Genomic DNA, 24,436 nt, shown 5'->3' with positions numbered 1-24,436 from the left:
GTGATCATTAGTATATGGCTAAGCAGAACTCCTTATTGTCATGGTGACAATATTTTTTTATCTCACAGAAGCTAGATTTTATTCGAGTTTACCTTTAGTATTTGATCAAGGATTCTCTGACCTAATCCATTTGTGATTAATTCAGCAGTGTATCCTTTATTGGAATTATATTCTGTTAAGAACTTTGGATTTATATAGGTTCTTGTGGATGTTCTCATTATTGCCTGGGAGATTTATTTATTATCCCCTGTAACGCTGCTACAGCTATACAGTAAGGTTTGTATATTAATCATAAAATGCATGATAACGCAAATTTAAAAAAAAGAAAAATGTAAAAGGTTATCTTTTTAGGTGCTACATAAGGTAAGGCCACACCCCCATAAAACTGTTTAAAAAGTTGAGATGTAAGGGCACAGATTGTTTTGTAGACCACTTTTAAGGGGGAACTATCGCTAAGATTTAAATTTTATATAACTTTCATCATACTGAAAGAATAAAAGGTGCAAGCCACTCATAAGCATAAAGAATATAAAGGCTAGATTGGACTTTGCTAAAAATCATCTAAAAAAGCCAGCACAGTTCTGGAAAAAAAGTTCTTTGAAATGATGGCAAGACAAAAATATTGAGAAAGCATACCACATCAACTGTATAACGGTAGAGGCAGTGTGATGGCTTGGGCGTGCATGGCTGCCAGTGGCACTGGGACACTAATGTTTATCCATGATGTGACACAGGACAGAAGCAGCCAAATTAATTCTGAGGTGTTCAGAGACATACTGTCTGCTCAAATCCAGCTAAATTCAGTCAAATTGATTGGGAGGCGTTTCATAATGACCCAAAACATACAGCCAAACAACACAAGAGTTTATTAAAGCAAAGAAGTGGAATATTCTTGAATGGCCAAGTCAATCACCTAATCTGAACCCAATTGAGCATGCATTTCACTTGTTGAAGACTAAACTTTGGACAGAAAGGCCCACAAACAAACAACAACTGAATGCCGCTGCAGTAAAGGCCTGGTAGAGCATTAAAAAGGAGGAAACCCAGAATCTGGTGATGTCCATGAGTTCAAGACTTCAGACTGTCATTGCCAGCAAAGGGTTTTCAACCAAGTAGAAAATGAACATTTTATTTTCAGTTTTTAATTTGTCCTATTACTTTTGAGCCCCTGAAATGAAGTGATTGTTTTAAAAACAAAAAAGACTTTAGTTCCTCACATTTCTATGCAATCTTTTTGTTCAACTCACTGAATTAAAGCTGAAAGTCTGCAGTTCAACTGCATCTGAGTTGTTTTATTTAAAATTCATTGTGGTAATGTACAGAACCCATATTAGAAAAAAAGTTGTCTGTCCAAATATTTATGGACTTAACTGTATGCTGAGAGAGGAATAGTGAAGATGAACTTGATTATTTCGGAAACAGTACAGAATTTTAAAGGAACAGTAACATCAAAAAATTAGTGTTTTAAAGTATTAAAAATATAAAAGTGTTGCCCTGCACTGGTGATACTGCTGTGCTTCAGAAAACACTACTTTTGTTTATATAAATAAGCTGCTGTGTTGCAATGGGGGCAGCCATTCAACTGAGAAAAGGGCCAGGTTGCACAGCAGATAAGCTGTGTAGAACATAATGGTGTTATCTGTTACTCACTAGGGTTGGGCGAATTTGATCCGTTTCGTTTTGCCAAAAATTTGCAGCCGATGAAATGTTGTCCATGAAAGTCTATGGTCGTCAATTTTTGGACGCGTCATTTTTTTTTATTTTTTTTCTACACAGCAGCTTGTTTATTTGAACTGTGGTAGTGTTTCTGAAACAAACAGATCAGTTTTACCGGTGCATGCTAACCGTATATTTATTTAAATATGTATATTTGTTTGGGTCATTTCTTACAGGTATGGAATTTACGAGCGATGCAGAGAACTAGTTGATGCAGGATATGATGTTCGTCAACCTGACAAAGAAAATGTTACTTTGCTTCACTGGGCAGCGATTAACAATAGGATGGATTTGGTGAAGTAGGTATTCTGCCGAGGGAAGTTAAAAGTTAAAGAGAGTTTACCCAGAATCAAAGCAATAAAGTAATAAAAGAAAATATCAATCAAAACAATTTTCAAATATAAATCTATTTATTTTTGAGAGGTTTTGTACATTTTAAAAACAAGCCATTTGAATCTTTAAAAGGGTTGGAGGAACTTATACAGTTTGTGCTTGACAAAAAAGTACAACATGCCCCACAATGCAGTTCATCAGTTCTGTCCACAACCAACCTTGTGTGCCCCCCCCCACATGAAAGTATTCTTTCTTTCTGTGACTGCTTTCCTTGTGTGAGCTTTAAAATGTATCAGTATTCAGTTTTCACACCTGTAATCCCCCTGCAACACCTATTGTTCGCACCTGTAAAGCCCTGGACTGTTCACACCTCAGACCCAGACTGTAAGTGCCACACTGCTGGAGGGTCACCAGCATGGAGTTATTTTATGTAGCAAAGTATGAACTGTTCATTTTAAAGTGGTCCTGATAGGTTTCCCTGTCTATTCTGTATTCTGCCCTATGCTCCCTGAGTGTGCTCTACTCTGCCTGCCCTACGCTCCCTGTGTGTGCCCTACTCTGCCTGCCCTATGCTCCGTGTGTACCATACTGTACCTGCCATATGCTCTGTGTGTGTGCGCGCGCGCCCTACTCCACCTGCCCAATGCTCCTTTTGTGTGCACTATTCCACCTTCCCTATGCTCCCTTTGTGTGTCAGACTTTACCTGCCATATGCTGTGTGCGTGTACCATACTATACCTTCCCTATGCTCTGTGTGTGTGCCCCACTCTGCCTGTACTATGGTCCCTGTGTGTGTCATACTCTGCCTTCCCTATGCTCCCTTTGTGTTTGCCATACTCTACCTGCCCTATTCTCCTTGTGTGCCGTACTCTAGCTGCGCTATTGGTCCATGTGTGTGATCTACTCTGCCTGTGGGATGTGAGCCTGGTAGGGTTTGTTAGCATTTGGAAATTGTTGTTTATTAATGTGCTGGGGTGGGGGAGTTGCAGTCTTTTCCACAGAGGAGGAGGCATATGGATTTAAGGGTATGTTTTAATAGGACTTACATTTTCACATATGAGTGATAAGTGATATCCTGAAGTGAGCACCAACCATTTGGTTTTTTGGTGTGCTCCCACCATTAAAGTAGATATGGTCTTAACATTTCCTGTGTTAACATTGCTGTGGTTTAAAGTGGGTGTGGTTTAAAAACAGGGAGCGGTCAACACTGGCTTCCATTATTGGCCATCCAAAACGTATGGGCTTATCGAATGCAATCTTATCGTCCTTCTTGCTACGACTAAACTGTTTGCTTTCTCCCTGGTCTGGCAGGTGGTTGATCAGGTAGATACTTTTTGGATGAGGCTGGGCAAGAAAATTTGTCTTGGCACGTATTGGTATTAATGACACAAGTCATGGTAGATGAGGAGAACTTTGAGGCACGAGTTCAGGGATTTAGGTTCTGAGATTAAGTGAATGTCTTCCAATGTTATTTTTTGGTAATTTTGTTTGTGCCACCTGCCTCTTTAGGAAGACAGTGAGAGCTTAAGACACTAAATTGGTGGCTAAAGTCTTGGTCTAGGAACAAAGGGTTTGGGGTCCGAGAGCTGTTTTTTTTTTTTTTTTTTTTTTTTTTTTTTTTTTTTCTGCTTGTCTCTCTCACTGATATCACCAAATTATTATAATAAAAAAAAGCACCTTTTTTTGGCACCCAGGTTTGTTATGTGCCAATTCACCCATTATCAGTTGTGTGCATAAATAAAGGCAGTCCTGGAATAACTGCCAAAGTCCCCCAGTGGGAGCTAACTTGTGGTAAGCTATTATTGCCACTAAGCATTGCGAGATAGGAAGTGTGGTTACAAACAATAACCTAAAATTCAAGTTTGCACTTTGTAAATGAGCCTTCAACTGTTTATTATAGGATCCTAACATTTATGCAAAATGTGTCTTCCTGTTTTTTATTTAAGGTTCTACATATCAAAAGGGTCAATAGTAGACCAACTTGGAGGAGACTTGAATTCTACTCCACTACACTGGGCAACACGGTGAGACGAGTTTTTCAGTTTTCCTTGGAAAGCTATCCTGTGAAATTTGGATTTACCTTTTGCTGCACTAATATTATGGAAACAAATGTTCACAAGAAGGACCTTGTAAGCTGTGTCCACTACCATTTTCTGCCAACTCTCCATACTTTCATTAAGAGAGTAATAAAGGACAAGTCAAGTCACAGTCACTGGGGGTGTCAGTATTTTAGGCAGCCCTCTGTAAATATAATCACTTAGAACCATAGAATTTAGGTTGGCACTTCTGTTCATTGAAATATGAGATACTGTCCCATTAGCACTGCTGCCCTCTAACAATGTCCCAGATATTCTCTGAGCTGTCCTGAAAGCGCAGTGAAGTGTTATGATGCACTGAATCCAGGATTCAATTCGACCTTTTTCAGCAGGATTGGGCTTGGGCTGAATCCTTTCTGCACAGCCGAACCAACTCCGAATCCTAATTTATATATGCAAATTAGGGGCGGGGAGGGAAATTGCGTGACTTTTGGTCACAAACGAGGAAGTAAAAAATGTTTTCCCCTTCCCACCCCTAATATGCATATGCAAATTAGGATTTGGTTTGGTATATGGCCGAATCTTGGGGGTTCGGCCGAATCCAAAATAGTGGATTCGGTGCATCCCTAATTAGAACCCTGTTTTTATGTCTTTCAAGGGACCGTAGGAAAAAATTTAAAATCCGGGAAAATATACTATAAGGGGAATGTGTTAAAGTAACACCAAAAAACTCAATTGTCAAAGTATTGAAATTATAATGTAATGTTGTCTTGTGGTGATAAAACTGGTGTGTTTGCTTCAGAAGCTCTTCTATGCTTCTATAAACACGCTGCTATGTAGCCATGGAGGCAGCCATTCAAAGCTGAAAAAGGAGAAAAGACACAGGATACACAGCAGATAACAGATATACGCTTTGTAGTATACAATGGGATTCTTCAGAACTTATGTTATCTATTGTGTATCCTGTGCTTGAATGGCTGCCCCCCTGGCTACACAGCAGCATGTTTATATAAACATATCATAGTCTTTCTGAAGCACACACACCAGTTGCACCAGTGCAGGACAACAGTATATTATATTGCCATTCCTTTAAAACACTTTCATTTTGTGATGTTACTGTTCCTTTAAGGATACACAAATGTGCAGGAATTACTTTATTTAACATTCTTCAGCAGCAAAGTACAGAAATTTCACTACATCCTTGAGTCTTTTCCCCACTCCCTCCTTCTCCAACATGGCTGTCGCTTCCCTTTGCTGCTTACAGCCTTGTGCCCCCATCCCTTAAGGTGGCCATAGACGCAAAGATCTTTCCCCGATATGCCATTAACGAGCATGGCTATATCGGGTGTAATCTGATTGTTCGGCCATATGGCCGAACTATCCGACTACGATGTGCAATGGGCTCCTGCAGGATCGGTCGGGTAAAAATCAAACCTGACCGATCGACCAAACGACCGATCTCTGCCGGACAAAAGCTGTCGGCACTCTCCACACACGATCCGAAAATCGTACGAATTTCGTGCCTTCTGAACTGCTTCCACCCCTCCAACACAGCTTTTGCTCCCCGTTGCTACTACAGCCCTGTTCACTTTCTCCTCCAGCAAAGATTACCTTCTCCCCCCGAACTTGTGGCCTTCCTGCCCCTCCTTACTTCTCACAAGTTTCCAAAGTCTAAACACTAAAAGTAAAAAGGTTTTTGCTTAAAGGTTAAGGGTTACAAAGTGACTTAAAACCATTTGGAAACAACATTTAAAACCGGAGAAATGCTCCTATTGAAATGCATTAGAACATGAAGGGACCATGGAAAAACAACGTAAAAAAGTGATTCCACTATAAATCCCCAAATTTTGGATTCATACTCTTCTATTCATGAAGGCTGTCCAGCACAGCACAGAGAGGCAAGGACATCAGCAGAGAGCAGCACACTGCCCACGTTATCTAAGGTACCCGGGACCAAAAAATATCACTTGCTCTGGGAATAAGATAAGAATTATATTCACTGGGTGCTGGCTGACACATTGGCTCCTTCCCCCATAATGAATTTGACTTGTCTTGTCCTTTCAAATTTCTACAGGCACATTGAAGAATATGTGCATGCTGTTTTCTTGCCAGCAATTTTATGACAACTGGAGAGATTTCTGGAGATATGCAGCCAAACAAATATAATTTAATTGTTACAGGATTTTCTAGTGTAGTATATATTAAAAAGCATCATTGTCCTATCATCCTCACCCTCAAAGACAGCACAGTGTCTGCTGTGCTTAGGTTGCATTGGTGGTGTTAAGTTAATATTTCTGCTGCACTAGCGTGAAATGGGTGTAAAAGGTCAGGGAATATATGAGAGGCCACCTTACTACAAATTTTGCAAATGCAAATATTAAACAAGGCCTAAACCATTCCTATAAACACTGATCATTCATTTGCCTGCTAAGCCTAGTTTTACTTTGTCCAGTGGAACAGATGTGATTGCCTTTCAAATTGCCTTTTTTTCTGGCCATCTGTAGCCCTCTTTGTTTTGTGACGGCTTCAGGGCACTTTAGGTTTGCGTATACAGTATCCTTTCAGTGCTTTATTGATTAGCTTCTATTAGAGCAAAAGCTATCTGACATTGTGGCATAAATTGCACCAGTGCAGTAAACTGTAGTGTCCATTTAGTTATTTGCTTTGATAATTCTAAATATTAGTGGTTTCAATTTGTAAATAAAGTGGAACCACAATTTTACATCCCCCGATTTTAAGTTTTCCCTCCATTTACATTGTTGTTTTGGGGTCCCACCTTTATATTATGCATAATACATTTCCCTGATTTTACATTTTCCTGGAATTTACACCCCTGAAAAATGTAAAATGGGGGTTCTACTGTATTGATAATCGTTCTTGGTGTTCGGTTACATCACAGCCTTATATGAAAATGATTGAAACCACAACATATGATCCCAAAAAAACTCCCCTTTAGATAAATGCACCACTGCCAAATCCGCAGGCTAGGGATAATACGCATACGCTAAAACCTAACTTTTATTAAATTATATTAAGAACGTTAATCCCCCAAATGAATTAAAATTAGCATGAGTAAGAAATAATGTAAGATGGTGTAGATAAGTTAAGACTGCTCAACAAGTATAATTATGATGCCTAGCTAGATGCTGTCCCCTGAAGACAGCTAGTCTCCCTTTGTAACTAAACAGTATTGATACAGTGTACATATGTGGCCATCTGGGAAATATGTATATTCAAGCCTTAAAATAAGGCTAAACCAATCTGTTCCTTTTGTTTATGTTAAAAAAAAAAGAGATGGGGGGTGCTTTGATATGCAAATGCAAAAGTGTCTTCTTTAAGAGATTTTCTTCCCAAAGACTACTCTTGTCTTCTCTACACCAGACACTGTTTTCAGGCACAAATACAAAACTGTAACTTAAAATAGATTTGCCTGCAATGTGTTTCAGAGATCTTATTCCTCGCAATTGGAATCAAACTAATGCTTTTTATACTATTATTTTATTTGATGTGTTCTTATGTTAAATATAAAATAATAAAATGCACATATATTTATTTATTTATTTATATTTATATATATATATATATATATATATATATATATATATATATATATATATATATATATATATATATATATATATATATATATATATATATATATATATATATACTCCACCAGATGAAAGCACTCACGGGTCAGTCATATGAGTACAAATAGCAAAAGTTTTATTCCAACAACCGCATATCTACGCGTTTCGATCCCACTGGATCGTCATCAGTCATATTAAATGGTGGTTTGACCCTGACCCCTATAAACTGGTAACACATTTCCAGGCATTGGCAGTATGACTATTAGAAGTTCTTACACACGTTCCCTACAAAGCAGTCACTGGCTATAAGAAATTCCCAGCTGTACTGACAAACCCAAAGAAGGCCTGGAACACTTAACATACCTGGGCAATTTCTTGCGTTCCCCACTTCTAAAAGTTTACTGATTTCTTATATTGGCCTCACAAGCAAGTAAGGTATTTGCAGGACGTCCTTGAGGGTTCTACGCTAGGTACATAATAAATAGTTGACTAGCATCCCAGACCCCATGGAAGAGGACTGATGAGGCAACAGACAGAGGCTGCTATTATCTATATGGAATAAAATGGTTTATGTGGTTGCATCAGCTCTATATTACATCCATAAGGCTGATGTCCATGTTCACCTTTGAATTGACTGTATAATATAGAGTGATATTCTGAGACAATTTGCAGTTGGCTTTCAGTTTTTATGTGTGGTTTTTGAGTTATTTTGCCTTTTATTCAGCAGCTTTCTAATTTGCAATTTCAACAATATGGTTGCTAGGGTCCAAATTACCCTAGGAACCATCCACTGGTTTGAATATGAGACAGGAATATGAGTAGGAGAGGGCCTGAAAAGAAAGAAGTAAAAAAAAAAAGTAACAATACATTTGTAGCCTTACAGAGCATTTGTTTTAAATGAGAAGCATTCTTCTTGTTGTTGTTGAACAACATCTGGTACTAAAGGTTATCTGGATTAAAGTCATGTTAGATTTATCTCTGATCCTCTAAGAAAATATTATTTATTCCAAGGGTGAAGAAAATAAAGTTTTTCTACTTGTATAGTTATAATGCCAGCAAAATTAAAGGGCTGTTGTCTTCAAAAAAAAAAAAAAAAAAGTTTGTAGCGTTACCCCCTATATGTTTAAAATAAAAAAGGCAGTAAGTTTGCCCAGGTGCAGTAACCCATAGCAACAATAAGATGCAAGCTTTTAAAGGGGAAGGAAACCTCGTTGGCGCTAACCCCCCTCCCCCCCTCCCGCTGGGCAAATGCCCCTAACTTGTTACTTACCCTTCTGCGCAGGTCCAGTCCAGGGAGTTCACAGGCGACATCATCTTCCACGCGATCTTCTTCCTCCTTTGACCGGCGCATGCGCAGTAGGATCATTTCGCTGGTACGATCTACTGCGCATGCGCGTGACTTTTGGCGCATGCGCAGTAGATCCGTACCGGCGAACCGATCCTACTGCGCATGCGCCAAAACGCCGGTCAAAGGAGGAAGAAGATCACGTGAAAGAAGATGTCGCCTGTGAACTCCCTGGACTGGACCTGCGCAGAAGGGTAAGTAACAAGTTAGGGGCATTTGCCCAGCGGGAGGGGTAGGCCAGGGGGGAGGAGGGAGGGGGGGCAATACACGGGAGGGGGGTTAGCGCCGACCAGGTTTCCTTCCCCTTTAAACAGCTGACCAGTAAATGCTACCTGCTGATTGCTTGCTATGGTTTACTGCTCCTGGGCAAACAAAAGATGGCCATACACTATAAGATCCACCCGTTTGGTGAGGTTGACAAATGAACGGTTCTTTCCCCAAACATATTGGGCTACTTTGTTCAGCCCTTTGGACAAAGGCCTCATACATGGGCAGATAAGCTGCCGAATCAGTCTAAAGTACCCAAAATGAATCTGCCCATGTATGGCTACCTTTATTGACTTTTATTACATAACTCCCTCACTTTATGGTGTTAATGTATTATTATAAGTAATGTTGGGAGAACAATTAACACAAATCAGTAGAGACCATGGTTTCATTAATTAATTTATGATGTTTATCTCTGTTTCCCTCTGCTTTACTGCTCAGAGAAAGGCCTGGCTTAAAACAACTCAAATTGAATGTATTTATGTTACCTCCTCCCAATTCTGCCATACTTGAATTGGGGAGAATGTGATGCATATAGTTTACATTTTAATATCAGTACTCGGCATGCTTGTTGGCAAGTGTTTACTAGCATCTCTTTACCTAGTAGAAGGGAAGCCCAACAAAAGTTGAATCCACATCAAGAGTATAATGTTTATTCTCTGCAAAATATTTTAAAGGAAATCGGTATGTATCTGCTCACAGCCTTTTTTAATAGCTTAAACATTCCTGTAGGGATTAAAAGTGTTTTATCATGCCTCTTCTATGCATACAATTTCTGCTTTGAATCAAGAAAAGAATTGTATTGTTTATGGAAACAATATAGTTCTAAGTTTGTTTGATTTCCTCTTATTAATGTTTGGCATTGCTTTTTTTTGTATGAATTGCTTTCTTTTATTTAATGGTTTTTTTTTTTTAGACAGGGGCACCTATCTATGGTTGTCCAGTTGACGAAATATGGTGCTGACCCATCACTCATTGATGGAGAGGGTTGTAGCTGTATCCATCTAGCTGCACAGTTTGGACATACATCCATTGTTGCATATCTCATTGCAAAAGGACAGGTAAAATCGGACCTTGTTTTTCTTTTGTTTTTGTATGCATAATTCCACTTTTGCTCACATAAAATAAAGAGAACGGAACATTTTGCATTTTTAAGTTGATTTTCATGAAACTGTCTTTAAGTATATCTCTGTAATAGTGATCGAATATGATCCATTTTGCTTCTGTGAAAATTTGTGAACTGGCAAAAAATTTGGCAATAGCATTGAAGTGTATGGGCGATAAATTTTTTTTCATGCGCAACAAATTTTTTCACCCAAATCTGTGGGTGTCTTTTTCGCTGCGAAACCAGGTGAAAATTTTTCCACTCGTCACTACCCTCTAAGCATAAGGTTTTCGTGCTCTTTTTGAAAATAATACAAATCTAGTTTCTGCAATAGTCTAAAATAGTCGAAATTCTCAGGCCTCATAGAGTACAAGTAGATCTGTAAGAAAGCCTCACACAACTCCATTTGTGGCTGCCAGGTTGTTTTTCATTTCATAGAATTTAGTGGTGGCAGGGGTACAGGAGCATTTTGATTGTTGCTTTCAGGCCCAGATTTTGAATCTAAGTAGTCTTGGCATTTGAAGTACACAGAAGCCCAAACAGCCCCCCACCAGCCCACTAGATAGTGACTGTCTATTGCATCTGACAGCAGCCCCTCTGGCATTTATCAGAACCAACAGATTGCCAGTCAGGGCCTGGCTGGTGTTTTGTGGCAGATCAAGGTGGCAGTCAAATTGCCCTCTGTGCCATTTGCCTATATATCCATTTGTCTGTATTTATATCTATCTATCTATATAAATATGTAGTTAAGAGCACTCACGGGTATTGGGAAAAAAGCTGTTACAATCTACCCCACATCAACGCATTTCGGTTCTCTCTAAACCGTCGTCAGGATATATATATATATACCCACTTTTTATTATATGGTTCTTCCTCTCCTGGCATTGACCATTTACATGCTTAGTAGTTCTGACTTCATATGCATACATACGTCATACCTCCCAACTGTCCCATTTTTCACGGGACATTCCTGATTTTGACCACTAAACTTGCAGTCCCAGGTTTGTTATTGAAATGAACAAACTTTCTTTTTGATCTCCTGCACTGAACAGCCAGAAAAAGATACAAAGTTTCTAACTTAGTTGCCTTTTGGCAGAGAGCCCAAAATATGCGCTAGATGCACTTGGATACTTTTGTAACAATTTAAGATGAGCAGGTCTCTTGGGGAAATTGAGACTTGTAGATTAAAGGGCAATTCACCTTCTTTAGTAAAAGTGTAATACCACATAAAAACCACAGAAATGTGTTCAAACTTTCATAACCTGCCAAATTTAGTAAAATGAACATGGTAATTAGGGGGTGTGGCCACAAAAACGGGCATGGTCAAAATGTTATGGATACGTTTATGGTAATGTTTCTCAGCAGGTTTGTATAAACCGTTTTAATTATTTGCATTTAGAGAAGTGCAATTTTTAAGAGGTAGAAGGAAAATTGGACTGAATAGATAACACATTTGACATCTCCATTGGCAGTGAAAAGGCAGTGTTGGATGAATGCTCACCACACCCAGGAATTGTTGTTAGGGGTCACACACTTGATATTATGTAGAGTTTGGTTAGATGTTGTTGTTGGAAAATGTATGTGTAGCCAACCTAAAGGGAAACTATACCCCTTTTTGACATTAGCTTCATCACTTTAAGAACTTAATATACAATTAACATACAATTTTTATCATTGACATGATACATCATGATTGTCTGTCTCTGTGATCACAGGGGGCATGTTCTCTACACCCCTTAGGCTCACAATGCAATGCAACCCCTCACTCAACTTGTATTCCATTGTAAAGTGGTGGATTTAGTGTAGATTCTGTCAAGGAAAGTGTTTCCCATGCCCTGGTTAGCTGGTAACCGTTGTTGATTTTCTAACTTTAGATTTGATACATTCATCTCAAATAGAGCAGCAAATAATGTATTAAAGGGTTGTTGAATTAACCTTTAATATGATGTAGAGACTAAAGGTGGCCATAGGCGTTAAGATTTTTCTCTCCCTAACCACCAGCTTTAGTGCGATCCTTCAAATTATCGTGAGGTTAGTGGGCACCAAACAATTGAGCATCTAACGATTTTTCATCCGACATCAGTCAGAAAATCGATTGGTCAGATTTTAATAATTTTCATTGGTCACAGTGAAACTTATCCATTGTCCAATTGTTTGCAGGGCCAAGCAGACCGCTACCCACAGTTTTCCAAGCTTCAGCTAGACAATATTGCTTGAAATGGTCATTTTAGTTGATAGACATCATACATTTAAACAATTGTTTAAGGATAAGCTTGGTCCTCCAAAAAATCTTTAAAAATCTTAAATGTCAATGGCCACCTTTATAATGTCTTTGAGACAATTTGCAACTGGCCTTGGAATTGTATAGCATTTCATTCAGTAGCTCTACATTTTGGCATTTTAGCAGTTAATTGGTTGCTAGGGTCCACATTATCCTAGCACCCAAGCAGTGCTGTGATTGGGACATTGTTGGGACACTGTTCAGCAGGTTGAAGATGATAGGCAATATTATTTTGTGGCCTGCTTCTGGGAAACATGAGCGAGGAAAAATCAGTGGCGCAACTACCGGGGCCCGCCAGTGATTTGCGCCGCAAGCGAAAATGGTCTCGGGAGTGGGATTGGGGGGGAGGGGTTCTGCAGCATATAGTGACGTTACTGGGAAAAACATTTGATTGAAAAAAAAAAAAAAGATATTGGTGATGGTGCACTATTTAAAATGATGTTCTGTGTTCTCCTTATTAAAAGAAAATGGCGGCTGAGGAAAAATAAAGAAATTTAAAAACGTGCCTCCCCACCTCTCCTGCCATATAACAGCACTTTTTGCAATGGCCAGTACAATTGCGTGTTTATGCAAATAAAGTGTTCAGTCCTTTTGACTTGTAAAAACAAAATACTGATACGGCGCTAGCAGTAGGAACCAGAGAAAGACGACCGGCTGGGTGGAAAAAGTGCTGGTATATGGGACATTGATTATAAATGCACATTCACGGATAACTACAATATGTATAATAGGCAGAGGTGTCATGGAAAGTATTTAGCAATAGAGTTTGTACCTGTGTATTTATCTTGTACAGTATGGGATCCGTTATCCGAAAACCTGGTATGCAGAAAGCTCAGAATTATGGAAAGGCCATCTCCCATAGCCTCTGTTTTATCCAAATAATCCAAATTTTTAAAAATGATTTCCTTTTTCTCTGTAATAATAAAACAGTACCTTGTACAGTACTTGATCCAAACGAAGATATAATTAATCTTTATTAGAAGCAAAACCAGCCTATTGGGTTTATTTAATGTTTAGATGATTTTTTTGTAGACTCAAGGTATGGAGATCCAAATTACAAAAGATCTTTTATCCGGAAAACCCCAGGTCCTGAGCATTCTGGATAACACGTCCCATACCTGTACATGAAAACAAATTTATTGAATGTTGAGGTTTTATGAGGAAACCAATTCGATTTATGCTTTGAACTTGAACCATTTTTGTGTTTATAGGATGTAGACATGATGGATCAAAATGGAATGACTCCTCTAATGTGGGCAGCTTACAGGACACACAGGTAAAAGTAGTTTTTAATGCATTCACTATATTGGCTTTGTCCCCTGCAACACATTCCCTTAGGTTTTGCTATGGGTAACCTGTAGCTTTAAAATGTGATTTACTTTTACAGCTTTGTATTTATTCACCCATCATTGTTCACAAGACACCCCTTAAGTATGGTATAGTTACTGTTGTTTTATGCCAAAGACAACACTGAGCTATTCATTTTAGTTGATTTAATTGTAGTTCATTCATTTAGCTGATGTAGTTTATTCTCTTAAGCTTTGCTCAAGTCTGTTGCAGAGTTGCTAATGCTTTTGAAAAATGGCATCAACATAAAACATCTGTCTAGTGCAGGGATCCCCAACCCTTTTACCTGTGAGCCACATTTAAGTCTAAAAAAAGTTGGGGAGCAACACAAGCATGAGGTGCCTTTTTATTAGGTTTATTTGGTAGCTCTATGTGGACTGGCAACCTACAGGAGGCCCTGTTAGGCAGTACACATGGTTTTATACAACTAAAGCTTGTCTTCAAGCCTGGAATTAAAAAATAAGCACCTGCTTTGATGCCACTTGGAGCAACATCCAGGAGGTTGGTGAGTAACATGTTGCTTGTGAGCCACTGGTCACTGTCTAGTGAATTGGCAACCAGACTAATTGAGCTGCTACTGGGAAACCTAAACGCACAACCTATTAAAATTTGATTAAAAAAAGCAGTAGGAGAAGCACAGAAGGAAAGTCAGAAGTCATTATTTGGGTGTACAATATCAAAACAGTAAGGGGCTGACTTATTATATAGGACATTATCCTGAGGACATAAAAACACTTCTGTAATTTTTTTTATGATCTAATTTTTATTTCTAAAGTACACTGTTTTACGTTACAAATTATTCACTCTGCCATTTAAAATGTTATACTTAAACCAACAAATGTATTTTTTTAGCTTTTGTATTGCTGTGTAGGCAGCCATCTAACATCATTGTGCCTGATCTTGTGCTTAACCTAGCTCAGCCTTTAGGCTATGAGCACACAGGCTGTTCGCTCCAGCTGTTGTAATCCTGCATATTGCGTTTGCAGGCTGAGAGAAGCAGATCTGCTCCGTGCCCCTGCTCCATTGATTTGAATCTGATCAGCCTGTCTGTGGTCACACAAAGACCAAATACTGACCTCCGTTTCAGCTCCGCTGTGGGTGACTGCACACAGGCTGATTGGATTCAAATCAATGGAGCAGGGGCATGGAGCAGATCTGCTTCTCTCAGCCTGCAAACATACGCAGGCTGACAACAGCCAACAGCCTATGTACTCATAGCCTTACGAAGCTTGTCACGTAAACAAGGTGGTTGATAGGATGTTTTCCTGCAAAGTTCAAAAGGACCCATAGTAGGTGGGTTAATTATCTACTGCCAATGGAAAATGAAACTATGATATGTTTATTATCAAGATCCAAGTGTAAGAACTACCTATTTTGACAGCCAATTAGATCCCGCTAATGTAAGTCTTTTTTTAAAAAAAAAGTGTAAGTTACCTGGTTGAAATACTCCACTGTTCTGTTAAGATATATTATGCAGGATATGAAATGGATCAGAGCCCAGGCCCTGGCTTTCCCCCTAATAATGTGCTGTAACAGACAAGTTACCTCATGAACTGCAACATTTGCTGGAATGTTGATTTCATATAACTTACTCTGTGTAATTGGTTGTGTCTTGCTTTATTATTTTTAATTGTTAATAAAACTGATACATCCAACACTTTTAAACTAAAGACCTTTAACTGATGCAGTATGATTAAGGCATTTTGTGTGCATGTTCTATCATTAGTAAGTAACTTTATTTTGTTTTGCAGTGTTGATCCCACAAGGTTACTGCTTACCTTTAATGTATCTGTTAACCTTGGTGATAAATACCACAAGAACACAGCATTGCACTGGGCAGTGCTTGCTGGCAACACTACAGTCATTAGTTTGCTTCTTGATGCAGGAGCCAATGTTGACGCCCAGAATATAAAGGTAAACTTTATTTTAGTTAATGTGCATGGATTTTTTTATGGGAAGGGCTATTCACTTCAATTTGTTTTTGTTTTTAACCACATATATATGCTCCTGGTGCACATGGTGCTTTGATCACTGCTGCCCTCAGGTGGAGAACACCAGTTAAAAAAAACACCCAAATGTGCCTGTCATTACTTAGACTACTGCTGAATGCTAAGTTTCTTGTTTAACACACACTGAGCAGTGACAGGAGAACCTTGCTACCAAAATAATAAAGGGTACTTACAATAAAGATATCACCTTTAAGTTAACTTTTAGCATGTTTTAATGACCTATTCTAAGCAACTTTTCAATTGACTTGAATTTTTTCTTTTTTTATAGTTTTTGAATTATTTGCCACTGACCCCATCTAAAACAAATGCTCTGTAAGGCTACAAATTTATTGTTATTGCTACTTTTTATTACTCCTGTTTCTAATCAGGCCATCTCCTATTCATATTTCAGTCTCTTGTTTACATTAATACATGGTTGCTAGGATAATTTGAACCCTAGTAACCAAATTGCTGAATTTGCAAACTAGAGAGCGGCTAAATAAAAAGTATAATAACTTTAAACTATAAAAAATGGAAATCAATTGCTAATTGTCTTAGAATATCACACTATGCATCCTACTAAAACCTAATTTAAAGGTGAGCTACCCCTTTAATTTGTTTTGCTTTCCAAACAGCCTGTGCAGGAGAAGATATTTGTTTGCTATTATCAAGAGATTTCATTTTATTTATAGTTGTGTTCAGAATAATATCAGTCCGAAATCACTAATCTGATCAATCGCTGTTTTTGGTAGAAATTATATTTCTACATGGCAAATACTCTACTAAACCTACTAGTAAATTAATAGAAAACCAACAGACCCAACAGTCATGACATGCATGGTGCTGATTCTGTATAATTGAATAATTAATTGAGGCATGTTCAAAATAAAAAAATTCTGAATACTAGCAGTGGGGAGTTCAATTAGTGAGGTCATTCATTATGTGAAAAAACTGGTGTCAATTACGGCTCTTAAGGACGGAAGGCAGCAAATGTTGTGCATGACGGTTATAGTGCATTTCCCTCTGAAAATCTAAAATGGGTCCTATGTGAAGCCAAGCTATCGGCAAGAAGCCCACACAAAGTTCCATTGCTAAAAAAAGACATGTTGAAGAGGTTACAATTTGCCAAAGAACATATTGACTGGCCTAAAGAGAAATGGTGCAGCATTTTGTGGAATGATGAAAGCAAGATTCTTCTTTTGGGGTCTAGGGGCTGCAGACAGCCAGACAACCCCCCAAACACTGAATTCAAGCCAAAGTGCACTGTGAATACTGTGATGTTGGGCCTATTTATCACATACCAGGGATCATGGATCAGTTTCAATACATCAAAATACATGAAGAGGTCATGTTCCCTTATGCCAAAGAGGAAATGCCCTTGAAATGGCTGTTTCAATAAGACAACGACCCCAAACACACCAGTAAATGAGCAACATCTCATGATCCAAAGCATACCACAACATCTGTAAAACATGGCAGTTTGATGGCTTGGGCGTGCATGGCTGCCAGTGGCTCTGGGACACTAGTGTTTATCCATGATGGGACACTAGTGTTTATCCATGATGTGACACAGGACAGAAGCAGCCAAATGAATTCTGAGGTGTTCAGAGACACTGTCTGCTCAAATCCAGCTAAATGCAGTCAAATTCATTGGGAGGCTTTTCATAGTGACCCAAAACATACAGCCAAACAACCCAGGAGTTTAATAAAGCAAAGAAGTTGAATATTCTTGAATGTCCAAGTCAGTCTCCTGATCTGAACCCAACTGAGCTGCATTTCACTTGTTGAAGACTACACATCGGAAAGAAAGGCCCACAAACAAACAGCAACTGAAAGCTGCTGCAGTAAAGGCCTGACAGAGCATTAAAAAGGAGGAAACCCGACTCCATAAAATGGGGAAAATATCTCTTCCAGTGTGCAAGAGATTTGGAGATAATGATGGCTCACTCTGGCATATGGTGTGGTCGTGCCCTATAATATCTAGATACTGGGGTAGGGTGGAAGGCTATATGGTTGATACACTGATGTTACCTCCTCTGGAAAAAACAGAAATTTGCCTCCTGGGCTTGATAGATGATGTGATACCGGCCAATAACACCAGGGTTCTAGTGAGGACTCTGTTATTCTATGCCAAAAAGATACTGATAATGCAATGGATGGCCCCTACTCCCCCCAAGAAAGGAATCTGGTTTGCCTATGTTAATAAGATGCTGCCACAAATAAAGTTGACTTATGAGGTTAGAGGACAAACTGAAAAATTTGATAAGAGATGGGGTGTTTGGATGGAGACGCATATGTTAACCTTGCCATAAATGTTTGATACAAACATTGCTGGTCTTTGAATGTATACAGAATATGATGTCATAATTGCTGCTTTGACTTTGTTTTTCACTTGTCTGCTACCCCTTCCCTTCTTTTCTGTATCCCCCCCCATTTGGAAAATTCAATAAAAAGAACACCTGTAAAAAAAAAAAAAAAGGAGGAAACCCAGAATCTGGTGATGTCGTTGCCAGCAAAGGGTTTTCAACCAAGTATTAGAAATTACATTTTATTTTCAGTTTTTTAATTGGTCCAATTACATTTGAGACCCAGAAATGAAGGGATTGTGTTAAAAAAAAGGCTTTAGCTTCTCAAATTTTATGCAATCTTTTTGTTCAACCCACTGAATTAAAGCTGAAAGTCTGTGGTTCAACTGCATCTGAGTTGGTTCATTTAAAATTCATTGTGGTAAAATACAGAACCAAAATTAGAAAAAAGTTGTCTCTGTCCAAAGATTTATGGGCCTAACTATACAACTAAAGATTAGTTCAGTGATTCAAAGGAAATCAAAAATCTGGAAACACTTTTCAGTTGATTCAGTGATGATTTAAGTTTCTAAAGAAGAATGCAGACACTTTTTTTTTTTTTTTTTGGAACAGCCTAATATTTTGTTTTCTTCACTTTCTGTAAAGGAATAACACCAATTTGATAAGTGTTTCTTAATGTTTTGATTGGAATAGAATGTACAGTGTTCCCAATGCAATTTGCATATATAAAAATAAAAGCTATTATAAGGATTGCAAGCTTTGTTTATAGGCAGTTTCTTGTTTAATCAATAGCTAATTATAAAATGGATTGTGATTAAAAAAAAAAAAATATTTTGCAGACAAAAGCTAGTGGATCTCAGCTTGTGGAGAAAAGTTTCTCTGCAGGCTGAGGTTTGACACTAGTAAAAGTGTTTATGTGCTCTCTGTTTTATGAGTATATGTTTAAACTTTGGTTTTTATACATTTCAGGGAGAATCACCGCTTGACCTTGCTAAACAGAGGAAAAATGTTTGGATGATTAACCATTTGCAAGAAGCCAGACAGGCCAAAGGCTATGATAACCCCTCATTCTTTAAAAAGCTAAAAGCAGATAAGGTGAATACTGGGTCCCATTAGACCACAACAACAGTCTATGTTTGTATCAAGTATTTAAAGTATGATGTAGACATTCATGTTCCAAAACTATTTGCAATTGGGCTTTATTTTTTTGAAGTTTTCGGGTTCTGCCTTCAGCATTTTTCCTCAGGATTATGATTCTGCTCAATCCGAGTGCCTGGCCTAACCGAATCCAAAAAAATCACATGACACTTTGTCGCACAAACAAGCAAGTAAAACATTTATTAGTTCTCTTTCCCACCCATTTCCCTAAGTAAGATGATCTGGTTATACTCATACAAGGCTACTAACTTATTCCAGCAACTGTTAGATCAAGCACCTCGGCTACATTATTTTAAAGATGACTACATGCATTTGTAATCTCTGCATTCTACAGTGTTTCTTGCAAAGACACATTAATAAAGTCCCTTGGACTCCTGGCTTTCTGCTTGTATAATTGCAAAATGGCATTGAGTATATGTGAACAACAGATCAGGAAGATAAGTGCTGTAACTATGTTGTATTCCTCAATATAGGAAATCTTACATACTAATAAAACTGCGTTCTTTGTTTTCTGGATATTATCGGATTATTCGTTTGAACTGTTTGTGACCACCACAGGCTTCATACCTATGAATGCGATCTAGTAGTGACCTGTCGCATGTTGAATGCTGTTGGTGTTATAGTAAATTGCCTATTCCTTAGTCAGAACTTAACAATTGACAGAACCTTTTTCATTAGGTAGTTTAAAATCTCCGGCCCGGTTTTCATCATGTCAGCGCCTCACACCCTTAAATTAAATTATTACATGACTTATTAATAGTGTGTGGGGATATTTCAATTCCAATATAAGGGTCAAAAAGTTTCAATAATATGAGACAACTACTTTCAGCAGTTACCTCAAAACTCAAACACGCAATAAGTCACAGTAAGGAAATGTGCCCTCCGTCTTCAGCATTTACCTCGGCACACAACCAGTCTGGAGTTAAACATAATGTCCACCTGACTTTTGTTAGCAATTGTTGCTGACAATACAAGTTGAATTATTAGAATTATCTGTTGAAAAAATTTGAATGGACTACTTCTATGTTTTTTTTGCCTTGTAAAGCTAAGCTAGGAGATGAGGCTACATGATTTTGACATGTCACAATTTGTCTTTCAGGAATTTCGTCAAAAAGTTATGCTGGGAACTCCATTCCTGGTAATATGGCTCGTTGGTTTTATTGCTGACCTTGATATAGACTCCTGGTTAATTAAAGGCCTAATGTATGGTGGAGTCTGGGCAACAGTGCAATTCTTATCAAAGTAAGTATTTCTTTTTGTAAAAGCTTTTAAATCCTTGCAGCAATACTTACTTCTGCAAAACATTTTTGGTCTGCTAGATTGATTCTGTTGTACAAAGATGTGTCTTGTTGACCAGCAATAAATAAGTAGTAACCTCCAATTTTGTTTTATTATGAAAATATTTACATGTCCCTGCCACTGCTTTCCACCTCCCATCCTGACTCTTGCATTGTCACATTAAAGAATTTAGGGATTATTAAAGGCCTGATATATATTTTTTTTTTATTTATCTACGCTTGCACAAATACGTTCTGTTTCTTGGCTCTAAATCTGCACAGCTCACATGCATTATGTATCCTACACCAGATCATATTAGAAAAATCCATTGTTTTAGTCATTTTTTACTACGTGCTTTTTTTTTACATATCGGATATATACAGGTCAGACTGACTTGCCATAGCACTAGAGGATCTGGCTACTGTGTGTGTTCCCTTGTGTTCTATCCATCTGTTAATGGGGTGGTTCACCTTCAAGTTAAAGTTTTAGTATGTTAGATAATGGCTAATTCTAAGCAACTTGTTATTATTTAAAGAGAAATTGAAGACATTAGAATTTGAATATAAAGTGACAGAATAAATGTCCCCTGAACATAATAACTAATTAATTAATTCAGTGTTCTATCCATTGAAAGTACATCAATTATATTTATATTATATTATTATTATTCTAACGTGTTAAGAAACAACAACATAAAAAATACATGTTGGGCATTTTTATTTTATTCTATTTAATTGATTGCATTTAAGATGTGGACAAATAATTTAATTAAATTGAGTAAAAATAAAGATCAAGATAGATATGATGATTGATATTAAATTTATTGTGTGTATATATATATATATATATATATATATATATATATATATATATATATATATATATATATATATATATATATATATATATATATATATTAGTTTAAATCACGAACAATCATACAAAATGTATAAACTTTGGAAAATTCCTTAATCTATTTATTTATAATATATAATACAAACAAGCACTTGCACTTTAACAATATGCACGATTATATTTTTCATGTATCTTGATATAATTTTATGAATGTATACATTTTTAATAACTATTTACACATACTGCACCTTTAAATGTGAATTGATTTGCACTTGGACCCTATTTAAACACTTAGACACGTGATGTAATTGTAACCCTGAGGAAGTGTCGATCACGTAGACACGAAACTCGTAGGTTTTGATATAGCGCACCCACTGTGAACATAACTCTGCACTGTGTGAAACAATAAAGCTGGATTGATATTAACATCGGTGTTCCCTTCGTTGAATGGCCAGCGCTGCTAGCGAGGAATAATTTGTGTGAGATTGGAGTGTATGGGGCTGACACCCGAAGTCTCGCGATAGCTGCGACCAGGAAGGGATCGCTGCACGCCGCAGTGAGCTCCGCCATAGCCGCTTCTTCATTGGAACAACTTTTTATTTGCCTTCATTTTTCAGTCGGTCAGATACCTACATAGAATTGTCCATGTATAGCCGCTTTTAACTTTGCATTGGTGCTTGATTTAATAATACTCCACAGTCTTGAAGCGAGTTTGTTCGTATAGGCTAATGGCATACAATATCTTTTTCCCATCAGAAGTGAATAGCTGATTGGCCTGCTGACAGCTCCATTTGTGCAGTAACACACATCCATGCACACATAGGGGAAAAATTTTAGCCTGAAAATGTACTATTAGTATTAAGCTTCTCGCTGGTCTGAAATGAAACAATATGTATTCATTTGCCTTAGGCCAGAGAGTTCATTGCCACCATTATACAACTTTAATTTAAAGCGATATGGACACCAGAAATTAAACTTTTTTTTACATCTATCATATTATTGCCTTTGAAAGCTACCATAAAGTATTTGCACAATGCTTTTACATTAACTTTTCTGGTGCCCTATGTTCCTGTATGATGTGGCTGCCATATTTGTGCAGCAGTAGTCTGTTAGAATTATTATTATTAACATGTATTAATATAGCACCAACCTATTTAGTAGCTCTGTATTAGAAACTTTAACTGACCGGTTGAGATGGGACAGTCAGGTTTAGAAACTTTAACTAAGAATTACTTACAAAAATAAACCTCTGACCTATAGGTAACTTTTAATGTAATTCATATTTTAAAGAGTAGTTTTTAAGTGTCAGTATCACTTTAAGAAGAAAAATTTCAGCAAGGAACCCAGTCTAACAACTTAATTTTTTTAATCTTTCTCTTACAGATCGTTTTTCGATCACTCAATGCATAGTGCCCTCCCCCTTGGTATATACCTGGCAACCAAATTCTGGATGTATGTCACCTGGTTCTTTTGGTTCTGGAATGATATCCTTTGCTTGGTCTGCTTTAGCGTGTTTGCTTCCAATAACCATTTATGTTGTTGCTACAAAGCTTAATTTGCAGATAACTTGCAAATTTTGAGATAACCGTGTAGCAGCACTATTCTGGGAACTATGTCATTCCGTTTGCATTGTGTATATTGTTTCATTGATTACATTTTATATTATCTTACTGCAGTGATCACTTGCTTTTTGTGGACAGTTGCTATCTGTGTAAGTGGTGAGTGTTCTGCTCTTTCCTCCAATAGAATTTTTTTTTTTTATCAAAATGCTTAAATGGATAAGTTTAGCATTATGTATAAAGGTAACTCACGAGTACTAATAAAATCACTCGCCATATAAAATAGAATATGCTGCAGCCACTAACAAAAGTAGCCACACACAAGCTTCACCATGGAAATGACAAGCATCAGCTGCAGTGGTGTATATATGGATGTCTTTAGACTCTGAAGCAGTGGACTCTTTTCTGGACTTTCTGCCAGGAGAATACACTCTGCATGAATCCATAACACTCTGTAAATTTTGATGGTGGATGTGTAATAGTCTAACACTAATGTCAGCTCTGTCAATAGAAACCAAGTACTGCAACAGTACTTTGTCTGGGGCTTCATTTTACCTGTAATGATAGTGAGCTCCTTTACTCTCTTGTCCAGAGTTTCCAATACACTGTATGGTACTCAAGCACTAAAATTTACACAGATTGAAGGAAACATGATATATATTTTCAGAGCCTGTGGCTTTTTGGTGTTGAATTGACTGAAAGTAATAAGTAAAACAGATCGTTCATTTCAGGGGCTGAAAAGTATTTGATTCCAAGGGGTCGGTCTTGTCTGCTGACTAATACAGAATGTTTTTGTTGGTCTGTTGAGACTGAGATATCCGTTTTCTCTTATTACATGGTTTGCAATGTTTTAAAATGCAGCTATAACACTATGAAGCCTTAGATAATCCCTTTAACTAGATGAGGATGTCTGCCTAGATTTGCAGCATATGCATTTTATGGCTTTTAACATTTTGTCTGGAACTCCAAAGACCTATGACTAAATTGACCCCATTTATAACCCATTTTGTTGCAGCTACTATATTTTTAAAAATATTTTTAAAAAAAGTAAAGATATTTATTTATTATATAAACATTACATACTTATGACATCTTAAATGTATTAATTGACAAATTTTGTTTTCAGCTGAATTCCATTAATTGCTCTTAATGAGGTCAATTTACCAAAACGTGAGATTAGAGCTCAACTCAACCCCCCGCCCCTTCCCATTCTATTCATAACTATGGGTGTTTCAGAAGTGTATTTATCAGTGGGTGAAAGTTGAGTTCAAC

The 24,436-nt window shown here is 37.6% G+C and overlaps 1 protein-coding gene across 2 annotated transcripts in view; it reads left to right on the top strand.

Moving 5' to 3' along the window:
- zdhhc17.S (zinc finger DHHC-type containing 17 S homeolog) overlaps positions 1-24,436 on the top strand; it is a 37,168-nt gene that overhangs the window by 5,132 nt on the left and 7,600 nt on the right. For both annotated transcript variants that reach the window (XM_018255938.2, XM_018255939.2), the window contains exons 3-10: positions 1,893-2,015; positions 3,996-4,073; positions 10,204-10,348; positions 13,885-13,949; positions 15,772-15,934; positions 19,284-19,409; positions 20,572-20,714; positions 22,989-23,089. In XM_018255938.2, the coding sequence (XP_018111427.1) occupies positions 1,893-2,015; positions 3,996-4,073; positions 10,204-10,348; positions 13,885-13,949; positions 15,772-15,934; positions 19,284-19,409; positions 20,572-20,714; positions 22,989-23,089 (944 nt within the window). The remainder of the gene's footprint in view (positions 1-1,892; positions 2,016-3,995; positions 4,074-10,203; positions 10,349-13,884; positions 13,950-15,771; positions 15,935-19,283; positions 19,410-20,571; positions 20,715-22,988; positions 23,090-24,436) is intronic.

Source organism: Xenopus laevis, chromosome 3S, assembly GCF_017654675.1.
Source record: "Xenopus laevis strain J_2021 chromosome 3S, Xenopus_laevis_v10.1, whole genome shotgun sequence".
Lineage (NCBI taxonomy): Eukaryota > Metazoa > Chordata > Amphibia > Anura > Pipidae > Xenopus > Xenopus laevis.
The sequence above is the reverse complement of the archived record's forward strand: the minus strand, read 5'-3'. Positions and strand labels throughout refer to the sequence as shown.